The sequence below is a fragment of the Sminthopsis crassicaudata genome, chromosome 4 (assembly GCF_048593235.1).
Source record: "Sminthopsis crassicaudata isolate SCR6 chromosome 4, ASM4859323v1, whole genome shotgun sequence".
Lineage (NCBI taxonomy): Eukaryota > Metazoa > Chordata > Mammalia > Dasyuromorphia > Dasyuridae > Sminthopsis > Sminthopsis crassicaudata.
Genome location: NC_133620.1, coordinates 335,114,785 through 335,137,727, shown reverse-complemented (window position 1 = coordinate 335,137,727; position 22,943 = coordinate 335,114,785). Strand labels below are relative to the sequence as shown.

The 22,943-nt window shown below is 38.3% G+C and overlaps 1 protein-coding gene across 1 annotated transcript in view; it reads right to left on the bottom strand.

Annotated features, from left to right (window-relative positions):
- Nucleotides 1-21,920, bottom strand: part of RAB37 (RAB37, member RAS oncogene family) — an 82,489-nt gene extending 60,569 nt beyond the window's left edge. Inside the window, exon 1 of the mRNA XM_074260704.1 lies at nt 21,234-21,920. Coding sequence (XP_074116805.1) covers nt 21,234-21,308 — 75 coding nt within the window. The 5' untranslated portion in view covers nt 21,309-21,920. The remainder of the gene's footprint in view (nt 1-21,233) is intronic.
- Between the last annotated feature and the right edge of the window lie 1,023 nt (nt 21,921-22,943).

Genomic DNA, 22,943 nt, shown 5'->3' with positions numbered 1-22,943 from the left:
AAGTCATGGTAGAATACAAGAGAGTCTTCTGAATTTGGTTGTTTCCCAGGCCCATTTCATGATAAAAATGTCCAGATTAAGATACTATTCCTAAGTGTGGCAGGGCAGGTCAATTTAATGAAGAGAGGACTGGTCCAGGAGTTAGGAGACAAGGATTTTAGTTCTGGTTCTGTCGCTAATTTACTGGCAAGTTCTTCTTGGGATTTAATTTTCTTTTTTATAAAGTGAAAAGGTTCAAATAGCAGATTTCAAGAGTTTGCTGAGGCCAGCTTAAATTAGCTTCCTAGATCCTAGCCTTAGATTTTTAATGTGAGCATTGCCACCTTGGAAAATGACAAATACTACAAATCAGGGTCGATTTATTAATGTTGATTTGTAGACGTAAGTGTTAGAGAAAAATGTTAATAAATAAATAAAACTTAAAATTGGATTATGCTTATATTTTTATCTCTAGAAAACAGTTAAACATTTACTAGCATGTACACTTCTGACTTCCAATGTCCCTTTAGCTCATACATGCTAGGATTCTATGTTTTAGTAGTATATGGGGTGTTCAGAGAGAGCTAGCACTTCTAGTATGATTCAGGATTGCTCATCCACCTTTGCTATTCACCTTTCACCCAACTCTCACCTGTGGGTCCAAGAATTATAATATATATGATATATATTATAATATATATATAATATTGCATGTGCAATAGCTACATAGACATAGACCCTTAGGATTGTTTGAATTTAGGATAGTTTTAGGGGATGAGACACATGAGATATTACCAAAATACCCCAGAAATTAAAACCATTTTGGCAGACGGGCTATACCAGGTTGACAGTAATCAAAGGCTTCAAACTTATTAATGAGTTAGGAAAATGTCTATTACAAGCAAGTGAAGACTTCCTCTGAAGAAATGGGCAAATGAGAACAATTTATTTCAACAGTCATGGAGGTAGCGGAAGCAGGCAAGATGGAGTGCTTCAGGCTTGGTTAGATGTTAAAGTGGCCAAAGTCAGATCTTGCACCCCAGGCCATCACCAATCATCCTGATTTTTGTCTTGCCAAACAAAGAGAGAATGAGGCTAATGACTTTGTGCCTAACTTAAATCCAATTCACAGGCAAATCTTTAAAAAATGAAGGAGGAACAATAACAATTTTTGCTGTCACGCTTTTTCTTCCCTTTGCTTTATCTCCTTCCCTTTTTCATTTCCTAGAAGATTTGTTCATTGCTTCACAAACTAATTTTTTTTTTTTTCTCTAGGGAAGCTCACTAGATTTGAGAAAGAATTTTAGGTAACTTTGCTGGCTCATTTCATCTCTCATGTCTCATTAGCACAGTCTTTGATGGTCCTGCATATGTTACATGGGAATCTATGTGACTGTGTCACAATCTTTTCAGTATGTTTTTCTCCTTGCCTGTGCCTGCAAATGCTCACGTTGGGGTAATGCTAAATTCTTGTGGATATTCATAGACTGGTTCTATCAGAGTCAGGAAATAGCCCCAAACTGTTGTTCACAGGCACATCTTGTCTTCTCTTAAGAAGACTCTTTTTGAATCAGAGGAGTAATGAGTTCAGACCAGCTGCCAGCCCCACAATGCAAATACTCTCTATTACTGCTTTCTGGTAACAGATTCACAACTTATGATGGTATACTCATGGCAAGGTTTCATACATCTGTTTTATTACATTTTTTATTTTTATTTTTTTAATTACATGTTTCATTACATCTGATTTATCAATCCTATTACCCTAGGATCTCTTTGATGGGGGTGTTCCCTTCCCCACTACAGATTAAGATTTTTTTAAAAAATAGAAAAATCAAGGGTTTGCAGAATGCCTTTTGCTGCCAATGTCTTATGCCTCCATAAAATTAAATTTGGAGCAGATTCACAGAGACTGCCTTAGTTGGGTCTCAAAGCAAGATTTCTTTAGATTTTCCCCTTCTACTGCTTTCCCTTGGTTATGAGGCTATACTGTTCATGTTCTAGTGATAGTCTGGTAATGTTTTGCAAGTAAGTCCCAGGTCCTGCCCACTGAACCTAGTTTATGCACATAAATCTAGAGCAAAAAGGGATTCCTCAGTGGGAAGGAAGAAGACAAGTGCTTTTGTTTTCCTATGAATAATGGTAGATCTTGTTACACTCTGGAAAAAAATGTTAAAACACTGACTTTGATTATTGTCATTTCTTAGAAAAGTTTAATTGATATAAAATAGTATCCACAAAAAGGAAGTAAAATAGTCCCCAAACCTCCTCAGGCAAAGAACACTTGATCCAGATGCTAAAGTAAGAAAAATTGACAATAATACAATGGGAATGAGTTCTGGATTTGTAGTCAAGAGGACTAACATTCAAATTCCTGCCCTGCCAACCTATTCCCTGTGTAATGTTGATAGCTAATAACCTGGATAGGTTTTAGTTTTCTCATCTGTATGTAGCACCTGAAGCATCCCCTCACCTGTAGGGTCCCTCCAAATCACTACTTCCTGGGCCAACATATTCTCTAGGTTCATTTGCATAGACAAGCCCGACTTTTTCTATAGCTAGCTAAAGGATACAGTTAGTTAAAAATGAAAGTATTTAATGAGCTATAAGAAGAGTTGAAATAGAAATACAGTTATCTCGTCCACATTGTGACTTTCCCTATTGTGGTTTTGATATATCAAGGTTTGGCATAAGAAATTAAATGGGAATTTGGGGGAGAGTTTTGTGGAAGCCACAGATCACACAGAAAAAGTTTAGAAACTCAGAAATGCATAAAATATTAGTATAGTATTGTATTATATCAACACAAATTTTACAATAAAGTACTATAAATGTTCCATAAAAGAAAAAGGAAAAATTTAGATTTTTTTCTCTGGTATGAAGGAAGGGTAAAAAATTTTTACATGAATTTTTCCCCACAGTGAAGAGATAACTATAGAACATTCCCCATTATAAACTGAGGCAGTTGGAAGAATAGACATAGAGTAGACACTTCTTCACAAATGAATGATTTAGAAATATATGGAGCATATGCACTCAGGATATACATTTTTTAAAATTAATAATTTTTTATTATATATATATATATTTTTATAATATTATCCCTTATATTCATTTTTCCAAATTATCCCCCCCTCCCTCTATTCCCTCCCCCCGATGACAGGCAGTCCCATACATTTTACATGTGTTACAATATAGTCTAAGTACAATACATGTGTGTGAATATCATTTTCTTGTTGCACAATAAACATTAGATTCCGAAGATACATGTAACCTGGGCAGACAGATATTAGTGCTAACAATTTACATTCATTTCCCAGTGTTCCTTCTCTGGGTGTAGCTACCTCTGTCCATCATTGATCAACTGGAAGTGAGTTGGCTTTTCTTTATGTTGAAGATTTCCACTTCCATCAGAATACATCCTCATACAGTATTGTTGTTGAAGTGTACAGCGATCTTCTGGTTCTGCTCGTTTCACTCAGCATCAGTTGATTTAAGTCTCTCCAGGCCTCTCTGTATTCCTCCTGCTGGTCATTTCTTACAGAGCAATAATATTCCATAACCTTCATATACCATAATTTACCCAACCATTCTCCAACTGATGGACATCCATTCATCTTCCAGTTTTTAGCTACAACAAAAAGAGCTGCCACAAACATTTTGGCACATATATGTCTCTTTCCGCTCTTTAGTATTTCTTTGGGATATAAGCCCAGTAGTAGCGCTGCTGGATCAAAGGGTATGCACAGTTTGATAACTTTTTGGGCATAATTCCAGATTGCTCTCCAGAATGGTTGGATTAGTTCACAACTCCACCAACAATGTATCAGTGTCCCAGTTTCCCCACATCCCCTCCAACATTCATCATTATTTGTTCCTGTCATCTTAGCCAATCTGACAGGTGTGTAGTGGTATCTCAGAGTGGTCTTAATTTGCATTTCTCTGATCAGTAGTGATTTGGAACACTCTTTCATGTGAGTGGATATAGTTTCAATTTCATCATCTGAGAATTGTCTGTTCATATCCTTTGACCATTTATCAATTGGAGAATGGTTCGGTTTCTTATAAATTAGGGTCAGTTCTCTATATATTTTGGAAATGAGACCTTTGTCAGAACCTTTGTTTTTAAAAATATTTTCCCAATTTGTTACTTCCCTTCTAATCTTGTTTGCATTAGTATTGTTTGTACAGAAACTTTTTAGTTTAATGTAATCAAAATCTTCTATTTTGTGATCAATAATGATCTCTAGTTCTCCTCTGGTCATAAATTCCTTCCTCCTCCACAAGTCTGAGAGGTAGATAGGATATACATTTTTTGAGGGAAAACTCATATTTCCAACAGTGGAAGATCACCTAAATCTCCTGATAAAATTGTCACACTGTTGTCACTTCCAGTTGTTATGGCATTCAATGGTGTTTCAAAGATTCCACCTGTTGATCTCAATTAGCACCAAAGGGGATTCTGCAAAGTCAGGCCATTGGGCAAAATATAGTCTGAGTGACCCCCTTTTAATAGGGCTCAATCTTTGGGTTCTGTGTTCAGCCAGACCCAGCAGAGAGTTTCTCTTTCGATTACTTTCTTCCCTTGCAGACTAATCTCATCACTTGAGGATTACTCCCAAAGCCTACTTGAGATGCCTGGGAGATTACTTCATCTGCAGATTAATCCCATTTGAGGATTATTTCTATCTTTTGAGAACTAATCTCAACTTCCAAAGGTGCAGTAATGGGGAGGAGCTGAAATGACACTTGTCTCTTTTTGTTGTTTTTGAATTTCTAACTTCAGATATTTGTTTGCTTTAAGGCTATTCTCTTAATCAAGTCTGACCAGCAACAGTCAGACACACTATAATTTGAATAGCAGAATGATGTGATTTTGACACTCTTTGGCAACAAAGAACAACAATCTCCATCTTAAGTCTGGAATGTCCTCCTCTTTGCATTTTGAATTTATCCCCTTCTTTGTAATGTCTCTTCCTGACTCCATTTGGGGTTTTCTTGGCAAAATTGCTGGAGTAGTTTGGTACTTCCTTCTCCAGTGATTAAATGGCTTGACTAAAGTCACAGTTGGGAAATTTCTGAGGTTGGATTTGAACTACCTGACTCCAATTCCAGTGACCAGTCTATTTACTATCCCACCTACCTGCCCCACAATATCAAATACATGAATGTGAATACAATGATCTTTCACATACATTATCTCATTTTGTGTTCAATCCAACCTTATGAACTAAATCATTCAGGGATCATTTTTTCCCCCTCAATTTTGCAGATGAGGAAATAAATATAGAAAGCGAAAGTGACTTTCCTAAAGTCCCAGAGAGAATTAAAAGCAGAACTGAAATTCCACCAGAGGTCATCTGGCTTTAAGTCCAAAGCTTTTATTGTATTGTGCGCTTCTTCTGCACCTCGATGCTATAACTGGGACAATTCTTTTTTTTATTATTGAAGTTTTAATTTTCAAAACATATGTAAGGATAAGTTTTTCAACATTGACCATTGAAAAACCTTGTATTCCAATTTCCCTCTACTTCCCCCCACCCCTTCCCCTAAATGACATGTAATCCAATATGCCTTTAAAACCTGGTAAAAACATATGTTAAATCAAAATAGACATGCATATTTATACAATAATGTTGCTGAACAAGAAAATCAGATCAGAAAGTAAAAAGAGAGAGAGAGAGAGAGAGAGAGAGAGAGAGAGAGAGAGAGAGAGAGAGAGAGGAGAGAGAGGAGAGAGAGAGAGAGAGAGAGAGGAGAGAGTTGAGAGAGAGAGAGAGAGAGAGAGAGAGAGAGAGAGAGAGTGAGAGAGGAGAGAGAGAGAGAGAGAGAGAGAGAGAGAGAGAGAGGGAGAGAGAGGAGAGAGAGAGAGACAGAGAGGATGAGAGGAGAGCGAGAGAGAGAGAGAGAGAGAGAGAGAGAGAGAGAGAGAGAGAGAGGAAAATAACAAAAGAGTGAAATTCTATGTTGTAATCCAGCCTCAGTTCCCACAGTCCTCTCTCTGGCTCTCATCATCACAAGATCATCGGAACAAGCTTCAATCATTTCCTTGTTGGAAAGAAGTCATGTCCATCTGAATTGATCATCCTATAAAGTTGTTCCTGTGTACAATGATCTGGTTCTGCTCATTTCATTTAGTATCAGTTTTGATGCTAATGAAGTGAACAGTACCAGACCTCTCTAAAATCATCCTGCTGATTGTTTCTTACAAAACAATAATATTCCATAATATTCACATATCATGCCTTATTCAGCCATTCTCCAACTGATGGGCATCCTTCAGTTTCCAGTTTCTTGTTGTTACAAAGAGGGCTGCCACAAACATTTTGCACATGTGGGGGTCCCTTTACCTCCTTTAAGATCTCTTTGGGAAATAAGCCCAGTAGAAACACTGCTGGATCAAAGAGAAAGCATAATTTGGTAATTCTTTGGGCATAGTTCCAAATTGTTCTCCAGAATGATTGGATTCATTCACAATTTCACCAATAATATATTAATGCTCCTAACTGGGGCAATTCTACCAATCATGCAGATGATTTCAAATATTGTGGACCAGTGAACAGCACGATGAATGAGTAAGCTTTTACTTTTTACTTGAATGTTTGATGAGTGTAGACACAGTATTGCATAAACACATTTCTCATATAAGACATTTCATCTCCTCATTCTGGTCATTTTCCCTGGCTCTTCCCCCATTCCTGAATTCTCACCCTCCTTATCTATACCTTCTGGCTTTTATGACTTTCTTCAAATCCCCACTAAAATCCTATTTTCTGTAAGAAGCCTTGGATTCCACTGCCCTTCTTGATCTTAGTGCTTTCTTTCTGGCTTATCTTCTATTTATGCTTTTATAGCTTGTGTGTACATAGTTGTTAGCACACTGTCTTCCCATTAAACTGTAAACTCCTTAAGCACAGATCTTGTTTTTGTTGTTTTTCTTTGTATTCCTGCTGCATAGCACTGTGCCTGATGCATTTGTTATTGGTCTTTTCAATCATATCTGACTCATGACTCTTTTAGGGTTTTCTTAGCAAAGTTAACATAGTGTCATTTCCTTCTCCAGCTCATTTTTCAGATGAGGAAACTGAGGCAAATAGGTAAATGACTTGCCTAGGATCCCACAACAAGTAAATGGACTGAGGCTAATTTGAACTTATGTTTTCCTCACTCCAGGCCCAGAAATTTGTCCCTGAACCATTTAACGTGGTGCTTAGAGGTCAGCTATTGGTAGCTGCATCAGGAGTCAGGAAAGCCTGAGTTCAAATACAGCCTCAAACATTTACACTTGACTCTGGCAAGTCACAACTTCTATTCCTCAACTGTGAAGTAAGAATCATAATGGTACCTACCTGACAGTGTTGTTGTTGTTAGGATCAAATGAGATAATATTTGTAAAAATACTTAGCACATTGCCTTACCATAGAAATCCTCATTCTCTTTCTTCTTCCCTTAATAAAGCTTGTTGGACTTGATTTGTTGCATGGCCCTGGCAAATCTTTTTTTTCTGTCTGAAGAGATCTTGATTTAGAAACTTCTGAACAAATCACTGACAGGGTTTCTCCAGCTACTGAAAACTTATCTCTTTAAGTATAAGAGTTTCAAGTGACAACAAAGTGTCATGGGGATTGAAGGAAAACAGTCCAATTATCAGAAGTACACAGAGAGTTGACTGGAAATGCTAGAAGCTAAATGGCCTGTCATTTATGTCTCTCTTGCCTGAAATTTATTTATTGCTCAAAGTGCACAAAATTTCTCCTGATGTGATTCCTTTTCCCTGGAACCCCTATAGACCCCTGCTCTATAGCATTTTTCAGACTCTGTTGTTCAGAATGAAAAGTAACTGTCTTGATACACTTCTACAACACAAATCTTAGTATCATCAAATGGTAGAATGGAACTCCATAAAAAGATTATAGGTTCTTAGTTTTAGGGCAAGAAACGACCTTAGATGTCATTAAATATGACCTCCCTCATTTTACAGATGAAGAAACAGGCACAGAGAAGTTAAGTTGTTCAATTCAATTATTTAATTTGATTTATTCACTTCATTCAATTGAAAAAGCTCAATTCAATAAATGCCCATTATGTGTCAGGCACTGTGCTAAACACTAGGATACAAAAAGAGACAAAAAGACAGACCTGTCCCCAAGGAAGTACAATCCAATAGAGTAGACAGCAAGCATTATATATAAAGTAAGCTATATATAGGACAAGTTGGAATAATTACTATAGGACTTGTCCAAAGTCACATAGCTATTAGGAAGAAAAGAAACAAGCATTTATTAAGTGCCTATATGTGCCAGGAAATATGTTAAGTGCTTTACAAAAATTATCTCAGAAAAAATTTAAGAAGTAGGTACAATTATCATACTATTATCATTTCATGTCACAAATGAAAAAACTGAAGCAGATAGAAATTAAGAGATTTGCAAAGATCACACAGTTAATAGTGTCTGAGGCTGATTGATTTCAGGGCCTCTAGGTCAGCTCTATGTGCTAGACCAATGGTTGTTGTTCAGTCATAGCAGTCATTATCTAATTTGTGATCTCATCTGGAGGGTTTTGTTTTTGTTTTTGTTTTTTTTAAAGATACTGGAGTGGTGTGCCATTTTCTTCTCCAGGTCATTTTACAGATGAGGAAACTGAGGCAAATGGGGTTAAATGACTATCCAGGATCACAACCTAGTAAATCTGAGGCTAGCTTTGAATACAGGAGATGAGTCTCCTCACTCTAGAAATGGTACTAAGGGCATCTTGCTACCCAGCAAACCAGTGGTTATCAAATTCATATTAGAAATGGGGTCTTAGAAATGGGGTCACCAATTCATAAGAATCTCTGCCAGCTGCATATTGATTTAATTTTAAGATGTCTATTGTTTGTCTTATTATATTTTCATTTATTTTGTTAAACATTTCCTAATTACATTTTAATCTTGTTTGAGCCACACTTGGGAGTGTTGTAGGCCACATGCCCTCTTGTTTTGACATGTAGTCCATGCTGCTTTTAAAAATAAAAAAGAAAAGTTTATCAGAAGATGGGGGGAGGAAGGGAGAGGGAGAGGAGGGAGGGAGAGAAGAGAGACAGAGAGAGAGAGAAAACAAAGTATTGATCTTTATAGCTCAGGAGGTGGGTTTCAATATATTGAACTCAGGGTTAACAGTCTGCATACTTGTCCTGTATCAGTCTGCCACCACTATATAACAGGGATTACTGAGCTGACTCAAAAAAGTGAGCAAAACTTCAGAGCAGAAAGGACATCCTCAGAAGCTGAAGGACTAGATGAGCTCAGCTAGTTTGAAATCCATATAAGCGGTTTCCTTCTCAAGCCAAGTGTTTAAACAGTTTCTTTATGTGGGATTGATGGAGGCTGGGAGAAAGGGTTTGGTTGGCATTGGCTTCATATTATTAGTTGGGGCTAATATTTCCCAACACATGGCAGATCTATTTTCTAGCAGGGAAATTCGCATGGCAACTCCAATAGTGGAAGCCAAAGATAAGAGAAGAATTTGAACGTTGTAGATATGGAGTGGGAAATGAGGACTCCAGAGCAGGGACAAGAACTGGGCTTTTTTTTTTTTAAAGATCAATCACATGTTCAGTAAGGGGGGGGGAGAGAGAGAGAGAGAGAGAGAGAGAGAGAGAGAGAGAGAGAGAGAGAGAGAGAGAGAGAGAGAGAGAAAGAGAGAGAGAGAGAAAGAGATAGAGAGAGAGAAAGAGACAGAGAGAGAGAGAGACGAGAGAGAGAGACAGAGAGAGAAGAGAGACAGAGAGAGAGGAGAGAGAGAGAGAGAGAGAGAGAGAGAGAGACAGAAGAGAGGAGAGGAGAGAGAGAGAGAGAGAGAGAGAGACAGAGAGACAGAGAGAGAGAGAGACAGAGAGAGAGACAGAGACAGAGAGAGACAGAAGAGAGACAGAGAGAGAGGAGAGAGAGAGAGACAGAGAGATAGAGACAGAGACAGAGAGAGAGAGAGAGGGAAAGAGAGAGAGAGAGAGAGGAGAGAGAGAGAGAGAGAGAGAGAGAGAGAGAGAGAAGAGAAGAGAGAGAGAGAGAGAGAGAGAAAGAGAGAGAGACAGAGAGAGAGAGAGACAGAGAGAGAGGAGAGAGAGAGAGAGAGAGAGAGAGAGAGAGAGAGAGAGAGAGAAGAGAGAGAGAGAGAGAGAGAGACAGAGAGACAGAGACAGAGACAGAGACAGAGCCAGACACAGAGAGAAAACAAAATCTTGATCCTTATAGCTCAGAAGGTGGGAAGGAGTGATGGTGAGAAACAGAAAAGAAAGTAAATAGATGAAGTTAAAAACAACTTATTCAGGGAAACCAGAGGGATGTCAGCTACATTTTGAAGGGGATTTCAGAACTCATCCATTATTGAGTAACATACTCACAATGATGGGTAATGATTGGCCACTAATCATACCTAGAAATACAAAAAGGAAGGGAGACTGTCAGTTCTATATCAAATTTAGAGAGTTGGGAATGATTCAGTAAGAGGATGCTTAAGACGAATGCCAGTCTTTTTGGGAGCTATTTTCCTTGCAGTCACTGTAACTAGGAATTTTTTAAAGCCAGAGGAAAATAGTTAAAAGGGGAGGACAGAAGGGGACAAACATTGAGAGAGGAGGTGGTCAAGCCCTTGGCTTTACTGGGGATTAAGGATCAGATAAGCCTGGAAAAGGAATGCCTTGGTGATAGTCCTTTGGATAGCAGTGAAAGTGTGCTGAAATCAGTTCATATGGGCTAGTGAGAGCTGCTTATTAAATTTTCAGAGTAAGAATTTATATTTCAGAAATTGGAAAATGCTACAAACTGGGGCTTGACTTGTTCATTGTCTAGAAAGAATTAAGAATTTTTTTTTTAGGGGTTTGTATGTGGCTATTAGGGTTAAGTGACTTGTTGGGGATCATACAGCTAGTCAGTGGCAAGACTCAAGTCCTCCTGACTCCAGGTGCTCCAATTATGCTACTTTGCTGCCCCTAGACTTAAGAAAATTGATGGAGAAAATGTTCACAATGCAGATTAAATTTATGTTATAGCCATATTCTCCTTCCCCCAGAGCCTTTGTTAAACATTTATCAGCACGCCATTAGGAAGGGGGAGGAGGGATAAATGTTTTGAGTACTCCATTCTGCTGGCTGGTAGAAAACTAAAAAGGGGAGGTTCAGAAAATCTGACTCTGTTGATGTCTTGCTATAAAATTGTGTTCTTACTAACAGTAGTTATGGCTTTGGCATTTCTCATGCTGCAGACATTGATCATGTTCCCCCTCAGGGTTTGAAGTCCTGCCCAGGGTTCCAAAGAATCTGACTGGTATAAACAATGGCTAACATTCCCAGATCTGGTTTTGGAAGGAAGTTTTGCCGATGGCACAGAAGGATACCTCTATTCATTACTTCACTTGATGCCGTGCTGTTTTATCTGGTAATGTGAATGACCAGAGATCTTGGGGCCAAAATAATCCCAATTGCTCTCAAAGGAGGAAAGTTGTTTAGGATAAGTCCCAGGTATAAAGGCTACATAAACATTCAGTCAGTCAGGAAAACAATAATAATGGGAAATCTCAGGTTTTTTTCTAAATAGAAAAATACTTCATGGAAGGGAAAGGAGAGGGAGATAAGAGATATTGCTTATTGCTATGATAAATTTACAGTATGCCCAGCATGATAATCCCTCAGAAAGATGCTAACCTCTGCCTATTTACATATAGACAAACTAAGTTTCCCATACTGGAAACAAAAGAAGGAATTTTAAATAAATAGTGAAAGGCAATTAGGTGGTAAAATAGAGCACTAAATATGGATTCGGTTAAGACCCGAGTTCAAATTCTGCCTCAGGCAGTCATTAAACTGTGAGTCTAGGTCACTTTCCTCAGCCTCAGTTTTCTCATCTGTAAATAGGGATAACAGTAGCATGTATCTTAAAGGATTATTATAAAGACCAAATGACATGAAATGTAAAGTGCTTTACAATCCTTAAAATGCTACATAAATGCTAGCTATTAATATTAAAATAGCTTTTAGGAGATAACCATTATAGACATTTCTCTAAAAGGCATTCCAAATTAAAGGGGAAAGTGCTCAGAGACAGGAAATCATATTGAGTTTGATTTTTCCCAGTCTCAAAGAGCTTTGAAAATTAGCCTGAGACATTAGGTGGGGTCACTTCTTGCTCAGGGCTAACGGAGGCAATATGAGTGAGTGGGCTACCGTTCCCAGTTATCAGCTGCCTCCTTAGCAACTTTGGCAATAAGGATCACCTGCCAGTTTTGGAGCCCCAAACTAACATGACTGTCATCCTTCTTTGCTTTATTTATCCTTCAGGCCTGCCTCAGCAGGAGAGAAAGAAAGAATAGTGAGGAAAAAAAAATCACACAGAAAACCATCACCTTCTCATGTGAATTTCTTCATCATCCTTGAACTTGATAGTAGAAATTCAGCAACACAATTCCAAGTGGATTCTCTCACTCCAAGCAATAATAGAATGTTAGAGGGGAAATAAATCTTAGATGCAATCCAGTCCAGGGGTTTGTAGCCTTTATTATGAATCCCTTTCACAGGCCTGTGAAGCCTTGCATTAGCAGTGGGATAACACCAGCATATTGTTAATTCCAGTTCAGTGCTGAGTTGAAATGTTCAGACGCTTATAAGTCATTGAACAAAAGGCTTATTTATGTCCCACATTACAAAGACATAAAACAAGGTATAGTGACACTTAGGTTGAACTTTAGCAGAAGCCCCAGCCTCTCTGGCTTACTCACAGAAACCTGTCAAAGAGACCAGGATTCCATGAAGGCAGGACTTTTTATCAGGAATCTACCTCAAGGCAAAAATCACTCAATGAAGTCCCGGAGACAGCTAGTCTTCTTTTAAGGACAACTAATCTGTTTTGCAGGAAAGGGGGAAGAGGAGAACCGTGGGCCTAACTTAAAAGTTCCCAAACGTTCTTGCTTTAGAGTACTCTTAGAGTCTTAGTAGTTTTTTCATAGAGGCCCTGGACCTAGAGAAGTACCTAACATTTTCATTTATTAAGGCAATGTTTCAGTAGTGTCTTACTCTTCACAAAGATACTAGAAAAGTTTGTCATTTCACGGATGAAGAAACTGAGGCAAACAGAAATAAATGATTAACCTAGAGTCACACAATCATTGTCTGAGGCTGAATCTGAACTCAGGTCTTTCTGATTCCATGCCCAGCACTCTAGCCACTGTACTACCTAGCTGCTCAGTTAGATAAAAACAAATAATTAAGTATTTATGTTCTAACAACTTAGTGACAGGTGTGTGTATGCATGTACACCCACACATCTATGTATATACAAATATGTATACACACATATCTATGTATACCCATACATGTGTATGTATATGTGTGTATATTTATATAGACACATAAAATGAAATTAAAACTTTTATTGTTATTTCACTCTTAAATAACCACAAGTAGAACAATATACAATCTCTGCTTTCAAGAAACTCACAGTCTAATAGAAGAGATGACATGCAAACTACTTTGTACAAATAAGGTACATATGGAATTAATCAACAGAGGGAAGGCTATAGCTTTCAGGAGGACTGGGAAAATCTTTCAGTAGAAAGTGGAATTTTAGATAAGATTTGAAGGAAGCCAGGGAAGTAAGGACATGGAGAAGAGGAAGAAAAGCATTGTAGTCATGGGGGAACAATCATTTCCAAGAAGGCTGCACTCCCCTGCACTTCCTTCCCGATGTCACTTCTTCATCCTGGATCAGCCATACCCGCCACATCCCAGAAGTCTTCTGTCCCTGGGCTCCCTCCCTTCATCGGAGAGCGGAGACCCGAGAGCCTCTCCCAGAACTTCTATTTAAGGAGGAAGCCCTCTTCTTCCCTCTTCATTTCCCACAAGGCTCTACTCCTGTAGATTTCCCCATGGCACTCACATGCTTGGTCCTTTCTCTCTTTGCCCTGCTCCTCCTTTTCAACTTCCTTTTATGCATTTTCTTCCCCATTTGAATGTAAGTGCTTTGAGGACAGCGACTTTTTTTCCTTTTTACTATCCTCAGTACTTATCTGGCACATAGAAAGCAATTAGCAAAAGCTTGTTGACTCACTGGGTGAGCTTGTGAAAATGCCCAAAATCGGTAGAGGAGGGTTATGTGCAAGAAAAGGCAGGAAGATGATATCACTGGATCATAGAACACTTGAATCAAAGTTATGGGAAATAATACATCTTCTTTATCCTTGTCTGGATCCTGGTTTATTAGCTTGTTGGCAAGAGTTGTGTCTTCTCTCTCCATTCTGCTTCTTTCTCATGATTCCTGAAACTGCTCAGGCAGCAAAAGAAGGCAGAGTGTATCCAAAATGGAGCAGGGGAAAAGCTCCTACTTTGATTGTTCACATTTTAAATTATTTACTCACATCAAATATTCAGATTTGTGAGAACAGCAACCAATCTATTTTTAAAGCCCCAAAGAAGAACATGTGGTAGGTGCATTAAATGTTTCCAAACTCTCCTAAGCCTCCAGCCCAAACAACAGTTAAGAATTACATGAGTTCATTTGGTTTCATACCCTTTTTCAAAGGGTAAATGTAATTCCCAAATGGCACTCATTTGGCAGATGTCTTATATGCAAAAAAGTAGAGTAAAAGAGTAGCTTACTGGGTAAGCTGTAATAGGTTCATACATCCAGAGTCAGAAGGGGCCTCAGAATCCATCTAATCCAGGGGTGGATAAACTAAAACCCAGAGCCAAATTCCAGGGCTCCAATTGTTTTTATACAGCCTAAGAGCTAAAAACAGTTTTTACATTTTAATATAAGACTTCTTATCCCAGGCATATAAAAACAATTGGAGAATTCAATTTGCCTTTTGTTCTCACAGTTTGCTAATTCCTGATCTACTCTAACATCATCATTCTACAGATGAGGAACCTGAGATTCAAAGAGGGGGGATTTTCCTATGGTCATATAAGATAATAGCAGCATAGATTCCCTGATTTCACCATCAGTCATTTTTTTTTCTTAGGCTGTTAACTTTCTTAAAAATACCTTAATTTAAGCCAAGCTCTGCCATTTGATTAGCCACTTTTGGGATAACATTTTTTCCTTTCTGAACCTCAGTTTTCTCATCTGTAAAATGAGAATAATAATACCTCCCCCAAACCCCTTATGGGCAACTAGATGTCTCAGTGCATAGTGCCAAGTCTAGAGTCAGGAAGATTCATATTTCAGAATTCAAATCTAGCTTCAGACACTTATTAACTCTCCAATCCTGGGCACAGACCCTGCCTCTTTGCCTCATCTATAATATGAACTGGAAAAGGAAATGGAAAATTATTCTAGTTCCTTTGCCAAGAAAACCTCAAATAAGGTCTCAGACATGACTGAAAATGATTCAATGACAACATCCACCACCACTTTATAGAGTAAGGAAAACAAGATATTGAATTGGAAAGTATTATACAGTACGTCTCAAAAAGTTCTTAGTACAATTTTAAGCCATTAACACTTAAATTTAAAAATAAATAATTAAAATTAACAATTTCACTAACACTTTTGGAACACCTTGTATATACGTCAGATATTACTACTGTAGATGCTGGACTGTGATAAACTTGTGATGGAAAGTGTTAACTATAACCAGAGAGAAAACTATGGAGACAATGTGGATCAAAGCATAGAATTTATTTTCACCTTGCTGTTGTTATTTGTTTGCTTGTGCTTTTTTTTCCTTTTTCTTGTTATTTTCCCATTTGATCTGATTTTCTTGGGCAGCATGACAAATATGGAAATGTTTACAAGAATTGCACAACCTCAATCGAATTGCTTGTTGTCTTGGGGAGAGAGGGAGAAAAATTTGGAATACAAGGTTTTGCAGAAGTGAATGTTGAAAAGTATTTTTGCATGGATTTGAAAGAAATAAAATTCTATTTAGGAAAAAAATAAATTAGACTAATGCCCATGCCATGGAATATATGTGGGAACTGGCCTGTTGTACTCTGGCCACTTCTGGTGAGATATGTGCTGGGTTTTTTTTTTTTTGCAAAACCATAGGTTTCTATTTTATCTCTATATGCAACCTCCCCACCTAAGCCCATTAAGCTTCAGAAAGGATTAGCCAATGAGCAGGAAAAACTCAGTCAACTTTAAAGGGAGAGATAGTTTCCATTAATGCTTTCTTCTTCCTGTCTTCTAAATGTGTGGCTTATAACAGCTCTCTATTGAATTTCTTGGGATGTGGAGAGGTAATGCTGTCAGTCCCTCTCCCCTGGTAGCCATGGATTCTATGAGCACATGGCAGCTATAGGTGTAGGTGAGCTTGAGATTGGACTTCAAGTCTCTAGTTAATCCTGGGATAGATGCTTCTAACCTTAGTGGAAGCTTCACGTGTTCAAGAAGTCAGGAGCTCAGAGTTTGCAACTCTGTTATATTATCACTAATATTATTTCAGCAGTACTACCCAAACATTAGTTAATAATAATACTGATAATTTTAAAGTAAATAAAAAACATCTTTATTGCCTACCTATGAAAACTTAAGGTAGAATAAATAGTTGTAACTGTAATATACCCTCAAAGAAAGTGAGACATGCTATTTAGAAAGTCAGAGTCAGGATTCTATAAAATATATTCATGTTTCTTATATAGGAACATATGTCATATGTGTGCACAAGTCCCTGTGGATATGTCTCTAGGAGACTGTGTGTTTATTTGCTTCTCTGATTCTGGATATTTATAGCTTTTACTCTTTCCCCAAAGTTGCTTTATTCTTATATATAAGGCAGTATGATATTTATATAGTCACTTACTGAACATGATAGAGAGCCATTTAGTTTGTCTGATTTTTGAGAATATCCTTCTGTATAATGATATGAGTACCACAACAGATGAACAAACAGAATCTTTTTCCTATTCATATATTTGTGGAAAAGTCCATTTCCTGTGTAAAATTCTGTTCAAATTAATAAATAAATTACCAAGTACTTACTGGGTACCTCTACATTTAGGTGCTAAGTAGGATGCAGAAAATAATCCTTGTATTCAAGGAGGTGTAGTCTAGATGAGGAGATATCAATATCAATCATCCTGTAACTGTTAGTATAATCCATCTCTTCAGAGAACCTTAGGAATAAAATCTTATGAAGACTAAGCCTCTACATGTGAATTTAAATTTATTACCTTCCATCTTTTCCTACTGTCCTTTTCCTGAATCATTTAACACTTCACCCCTCCAACTCTTACTATCTACGAGTTTTTTCCCTACTACTTTCCCCCCCCCCCCACCCCTGAGGCTGGGGTTAAGTGACTTGCCCAGGGTCACACAGCTAGGAAGTGTTAAGTGTCTGAGACCAAATTTGAACTCGGGTCCTCCTGAATTCAGGGCTGGTGCTCTATCCACTGTGCCACCTAGCTGCCCCCCCCCCCACTACCTTTAATAAAATCTTGTTATTGTTCAGTTATTGTTGTATTTTTTGTGACCCCATTTGGAGTTTTTTTTTGTTTTTTGGTTTTTTTTTGTTTTTTGACAAAGATACTGGAGTTGATTTGCCATTTCCTTCTTTAGCTCATTATACAGACAAGGAAACTGAGGCAAATGGGTTAAGTGACTTATTCAGGATCACCCAGAAAGATAAGTCTTCCTGACTTCAGGCCCAGCACTCTATCCACTCTATCCACTTTACCACCTCATTGTCCTTTCAGAAGACTATTTTCATCCTAAAAAACACAAAACAAAAAATATTTTACTATGTCTTACTACTCCCAGAAGTTATCATTGTTATTTCTTTTCTCCTTTTCTCAGTTTATGGCTTCTATTTCCTCCCTTCTCAATCCTCAACATTTTGTAATTCAGTTTCTGACCTAATCATTTAACTGAAACTGTTCTCCCCAAAGATACCAATGATATCTATTAATTGCCATACTTATTATTCTTATTTTTCATTCTTCATCTTTCTTGTTCTATCTGCTTCATTTGCCATGAGTGACCACTGTTTCTTTTCTGATGCTCTTTCCTCTCTGTGTTTCTCTCTCTGTTCTCTCCTAGTTCTCCTTTTTATCAATAAAAATGGCATAATGTCTCTTTAGAAGCCAGGTTCCTCTATGATCTTTACAAATCCAGGTTTGGGGTTTCTCAGTGGGAAATGATGTTCCAAACTTCTGAGTTTGTAGGAATTATATTATCATTAATATTTTTAAGGAGTACTATAGAAACATGAACGATAATAATTATTTTTATAGACATTGTTATCATTGTTATACCGAAGTAGATTTTAAAATAGATGTGTAGTACCTTTTTAGTTTTTTTGCTGACTCATCATCTATATCATGCTTCCAGTTCATATTCCATAATGTGTTATCCTAAATCCTGTTTTTCTCTTAGTAATCTCATCAATTCTCATTTATCCAGATGACTCTCAGTCAGATCTCTATAAATTCAGTCCCAATCTTTCTCTTGAGCTTCAGTCATGCCTTATAATTTGCCTATTGAACATTCAAAATTAGATGTCCTAGAAACATTTTAAACTCAATATATCCAAAACTGAAATCACTTACTTTCTTCCCAAATCCTTCTTTACCAGTCTTGTCTGACTCCTTGTGACCCCAAATGGATTTTCTCAGCAAAAATACTGGGATGCTTTAACATTTCTTTTTCCAGACAGATTTGAACTCATGAAGATGAGTCCTTCGAGCTCCAAGTCCAGCACTCTATCCACTGTACCACCTACTTGCCATTTTTCCAGCTTCATTCCTGACTCCCAACTTCCTAATTCCACTATTCTGACTAATTTTCAGGTTGATAATCTCAAAATTATCTTTAAATCTCATCACTTTTCCTCATCCACATATTTATCAGTTCCCAAATCTTGCCATTTCTACCTTTACATTTCCTGACTCCCTTATCTCCACTCCTGTCTTAGTACTTTACTACCTTAGTTCATCACTTCTCTAGAACTTCATACACCCAGTCCAAGGAACTTAGTAGATACATGATAATGTATTAGTAGATACTAATAATGTAATAATCCTGCATTTTGGATTTCCTTCACAGGCTACTTCTATACCATTTCAAAGTCTGATTCTTTTTGTACAGCAAAACAACTGTTTGGACATGTATACATATATTGTTTTTAATTTATATTCTAACATATTTAACATGTATTGGTCAACCTGCCATCTGGGGGGGGGAAGGAGGGGAAAAATTAGAACAAAAGGTTTGGCAATTGTCAGTGTTGTAAAATTTCCCATGCATATATCTGGTAAATAAAAACTATTATTAAAAAAATAAAAATGTAAGCTCTTTGAAGACAGAAATTGTCTCACCTTTGTCTTTATAACCCTAGTTGCTTAGCATGATGTCTGGCATATAAACATTCATTCAAGAAGCACTTGAAGGTAATGAAAGTTGTTAAAGGTATCCCAAAAATATATTGCATTTCCTGGGATGGTAGCTAAAGCTAAAAGGACATCTGAACAATGATTTGTATATTATGTCTTAGAAGAATTTTTCTTTTAAATGGATGATATTCCCCTTGCTAGATTTTTTTTAAAGCCTGGAGAGATGTCTAAATTTATTTGTTGGGATTATTTTCCTTAGTTTGATTTGCAGTGTTTGTGTCTGTGTGGTATACTTTTTCTTGCTCATAAGCCCTATGTAGAGTTCTGTGCAGGGGACTGAATTCCCATTGAACTAATAAAGTCTTTTCCAACCTGAGGTTATTAAAAAACTTTTCCAAGAAAATCAGTGCATGTTTATCCTGCATGCAAGATATTCACCACCTGAAGACAATGGTGAGTTGGTTTGGGTTTTTTTGACTTTTGAAATTCACAGGCTTGACTTCAGCTCTCATCTCTCTTTGTGTTAAAAAAAAAAAATACAGTAACCTCTGACTACAGAAAATTCAAGAACTGGACTACCTCCAGCTTTTCAGAGAAATCACAAGATATTAATATAAGGGTGGGGGGAAGCAGGAAGTATGAGCAAAAGGAGGCAGGAAATTTAAGGTAAAGGGATGCTGAAGACTTAGGGAGATAATCAGTACTGGACCCTTGAGTAAAAACAGAGCTTTGGAACTCAATTACAAAGCAGTATACAAAAAGAAGGCTGCTTCTTGAGCCTTATAATTAATTCAACTTGAGACTTAAGGTTCAGAAAATTGGGCCTGGCAATTCAAGGCATATGTCAAGGACCTACTATGTTCAAAGCACAGTTCAAAGTTTCAAAAAAGAAAGAAAGAAAGAAACAAACAAACAAACAAACATACACATGCAAATCAAGATAAAGAAAAAAACATTCCAGTAAATAGACACATAAATATATAGTACCTTTTTAGTCTTTAAAAATCTGATGAAGGAAATGTCATTTTTTAAAATGTTATTTCTTTAAAAAAATTTTCTGAGAGAATATTACGATTGTTGGTCAAACCTTAGGTCCTCCTCTGTTAGGAGATACAAAAACAGAACAGAAATTCCTGAACTCAAGGATTTTACGGCTTAGGGAGAGAAAAAATGGCAAATTGCTATAAAGGTCAAGGAAACAAATGCAAAGGAGAGATCCAGGGAAAATGTTATGAAACTTAAGTCAAAATCCTCGAATGCAGTGGGGAAAGCACTAGATAGAGATTCGGGCAACCTGCTTTCTTCTCTTTTGGCTTCAATTTCCCAATCTGCAAGACACGGGGAGGAGTGAACCAGTTAATCTCTAAATCCCAAGCAGTGTTGGTTCTAGATCTTTGGAACTCGCCAACTCTTTCCGGAGAACGCTGGGCAGTATGTGGGACTCGGGGCAGTCTGCCAAAGCCATTCTAGCAGTCTTTTTTTTTTTTTTTTCCTTGCAAAGACAGTTATGTTTTGATCCTCTGATGTCTATACCCGATTCTAATTGTAACCTGGAAGGCTGGAAACCTAGATCTCTAGGCTGCCGTGGAAGCTAAGCAGTGCTCTTTGCTCTAAGGGCATTGGTAAGGAGAAGTTCTGTTCACAGCTTAAAGCAACCGAGAAATGAAAAAGTTTTTAGTGGTACACAGAAGTTCACACAGTGACCAAAGAGGAAGGTGAAAAGAGTGAGAGGGTAGAGACGGAACTTATTTAAGTGTGTGAATCAAGGTCGAGAGGCCTCTTGAGATGCATTCCTTCCTCAATACATAAGCTACTTCCCTCAGTTTTTCTCTTCTCAATCCGAGGTCACAAAACCACTAGATTTTATTTTTATGAGAAACTCAGCAGTTGCACAAAGAATTGATTATTTAAATTCCCGCTCCTCTCTAGATAGGGCCAAGTGAAATCTTACCTTATGCAGCAGCTCCTCGTTGTAACCGGGGTATCCTGCTCCTCCCCTGTAGAGTTCGGCTCTGGGCAGGTCCATGCCCAGGCTCGGAGCTTCTCCTCCTTGATCCCTTCCAATGCTGGGCTAGCTATTCTCTCAATTGCTCTGCGTCAGCTCCCTTTTTGTACTGCACCGCAGAGAAAAAGACTCGGGGTTAAGTCCCTACTCGTGGTCCTAAGGGCTCCAGATTACAGTTCTCTGAAGCAGTCTGCATCCGGTTTCAGCAATAGAGGTGTCTCTAGAGGGAAAACAGGAGCTACGCAATGCTGAGCAGGCGGCCGAGACCAGAGGCTGGGAGGCGTTTTTCAGCACCAAGGACAGAGCTCAGAAGATGGGTACCTGGGACAACTCTCTCACCTAAGGCAGGTTTCAGGAATTTTCAGGGGATCCTGCGTAGGTCAAACGGTGGCTGCTGTGAAGTTGCCAGGATACCGGGTTTCCGCCCAGCCTCAGCAGAGGCTCTTTGCTCTGCAAGTCAGAGTTGCCTGCCTCTTTGACGGAGTCAGACTCCAGAGGCTCTGCGGCTGGCTCCAATCCCAGGGCGTTGCGGTTTCGACAATGCCAATTCCCATTTCTTCCATAAAACATCGTCACACGCGCACCTTGTCTTGTCTTTCCTGTGCACTTAGAGAAATAGTCCAGGGTTAGTACTGCTCCCCTTCTTGTCTTCGAACAGCACGCATGGAACCAGGAATCCGGGAGCTCCGGGCTACCTTATTATATGAACGTGTAGAAATTGAAACCCATTGACCTGAAACTCAGGGTGGTCACTCTACATCACTTCCATCCTAGCTAGAAAGGTGACAATGATTAGTGACACTTCAGTGGAGTCTCTGAGCTTTCATGTAACTTAGTATTCAACCTTCAGTAGCTTCACAAGATAAGTCCCCATACATCAGAGGAGGGGGAAAAACTAGACAAAATTTAAAGTCAGAGACGTTGGGTTCAAATCCAGCCTCTGACACTTACTTCCTGTGGGAAAACCACTTAGCCTTTCTGAGCTTTAGTTTCCTTCTCTGTAACACGAGGTAATCTTGCTAGATGATATCCAGTTTCCCTTCTATGTGAAATCTTATGAACTTTTCAGTCTTCAAGGTTCCTTCCAAATCTAAAGCATATAAGTTATTTCCTTCTACCTCTAAGGTGGAGATAGGAGAGGCAGGTCAGATGTAGCTGAATAGAGCATTGGCTTAAGTGAGAAAATTGTACAAATGCTGGTCCAACTTCTAGGCTTTTTCTTAATACTGTTTCTACTCCTCTTTCTTTTCCCTTCTTTCATCACATCATCATCATCATCTTCTTCTTCTCCTCCTCCTCCTCCTCCTCCTCCTCCTCCTCCTCCTCCTCCTCCTCCTCCTCCTCCTCCTCCTCCTCCTCCTCCTCCTCCTCCTCCTCCTCCTCCTCCTCCTCCTCCTCCTCCTCCTCCTCCTCCTTCTTCTTCTTCTTCTTCTTCTTCTTCTTCTTCTTCTTCTTCTTCTTCTTCTTCTTCTCTTCTCCTCCTCCTCCTCCTCCTCCTCCTCGTCCTCCGGCTTTTTCTTCTTCTTTTTGGCTAATGAGGGGATTGGAAGAGGGATTGATCTGGATTTATGATTTTGTTGATGCAAGGGATTCCTGATATGTGGAAACTTCCTTACAGATATGAATTAGTATCTCATAAGCGATTTCTATTTGTAT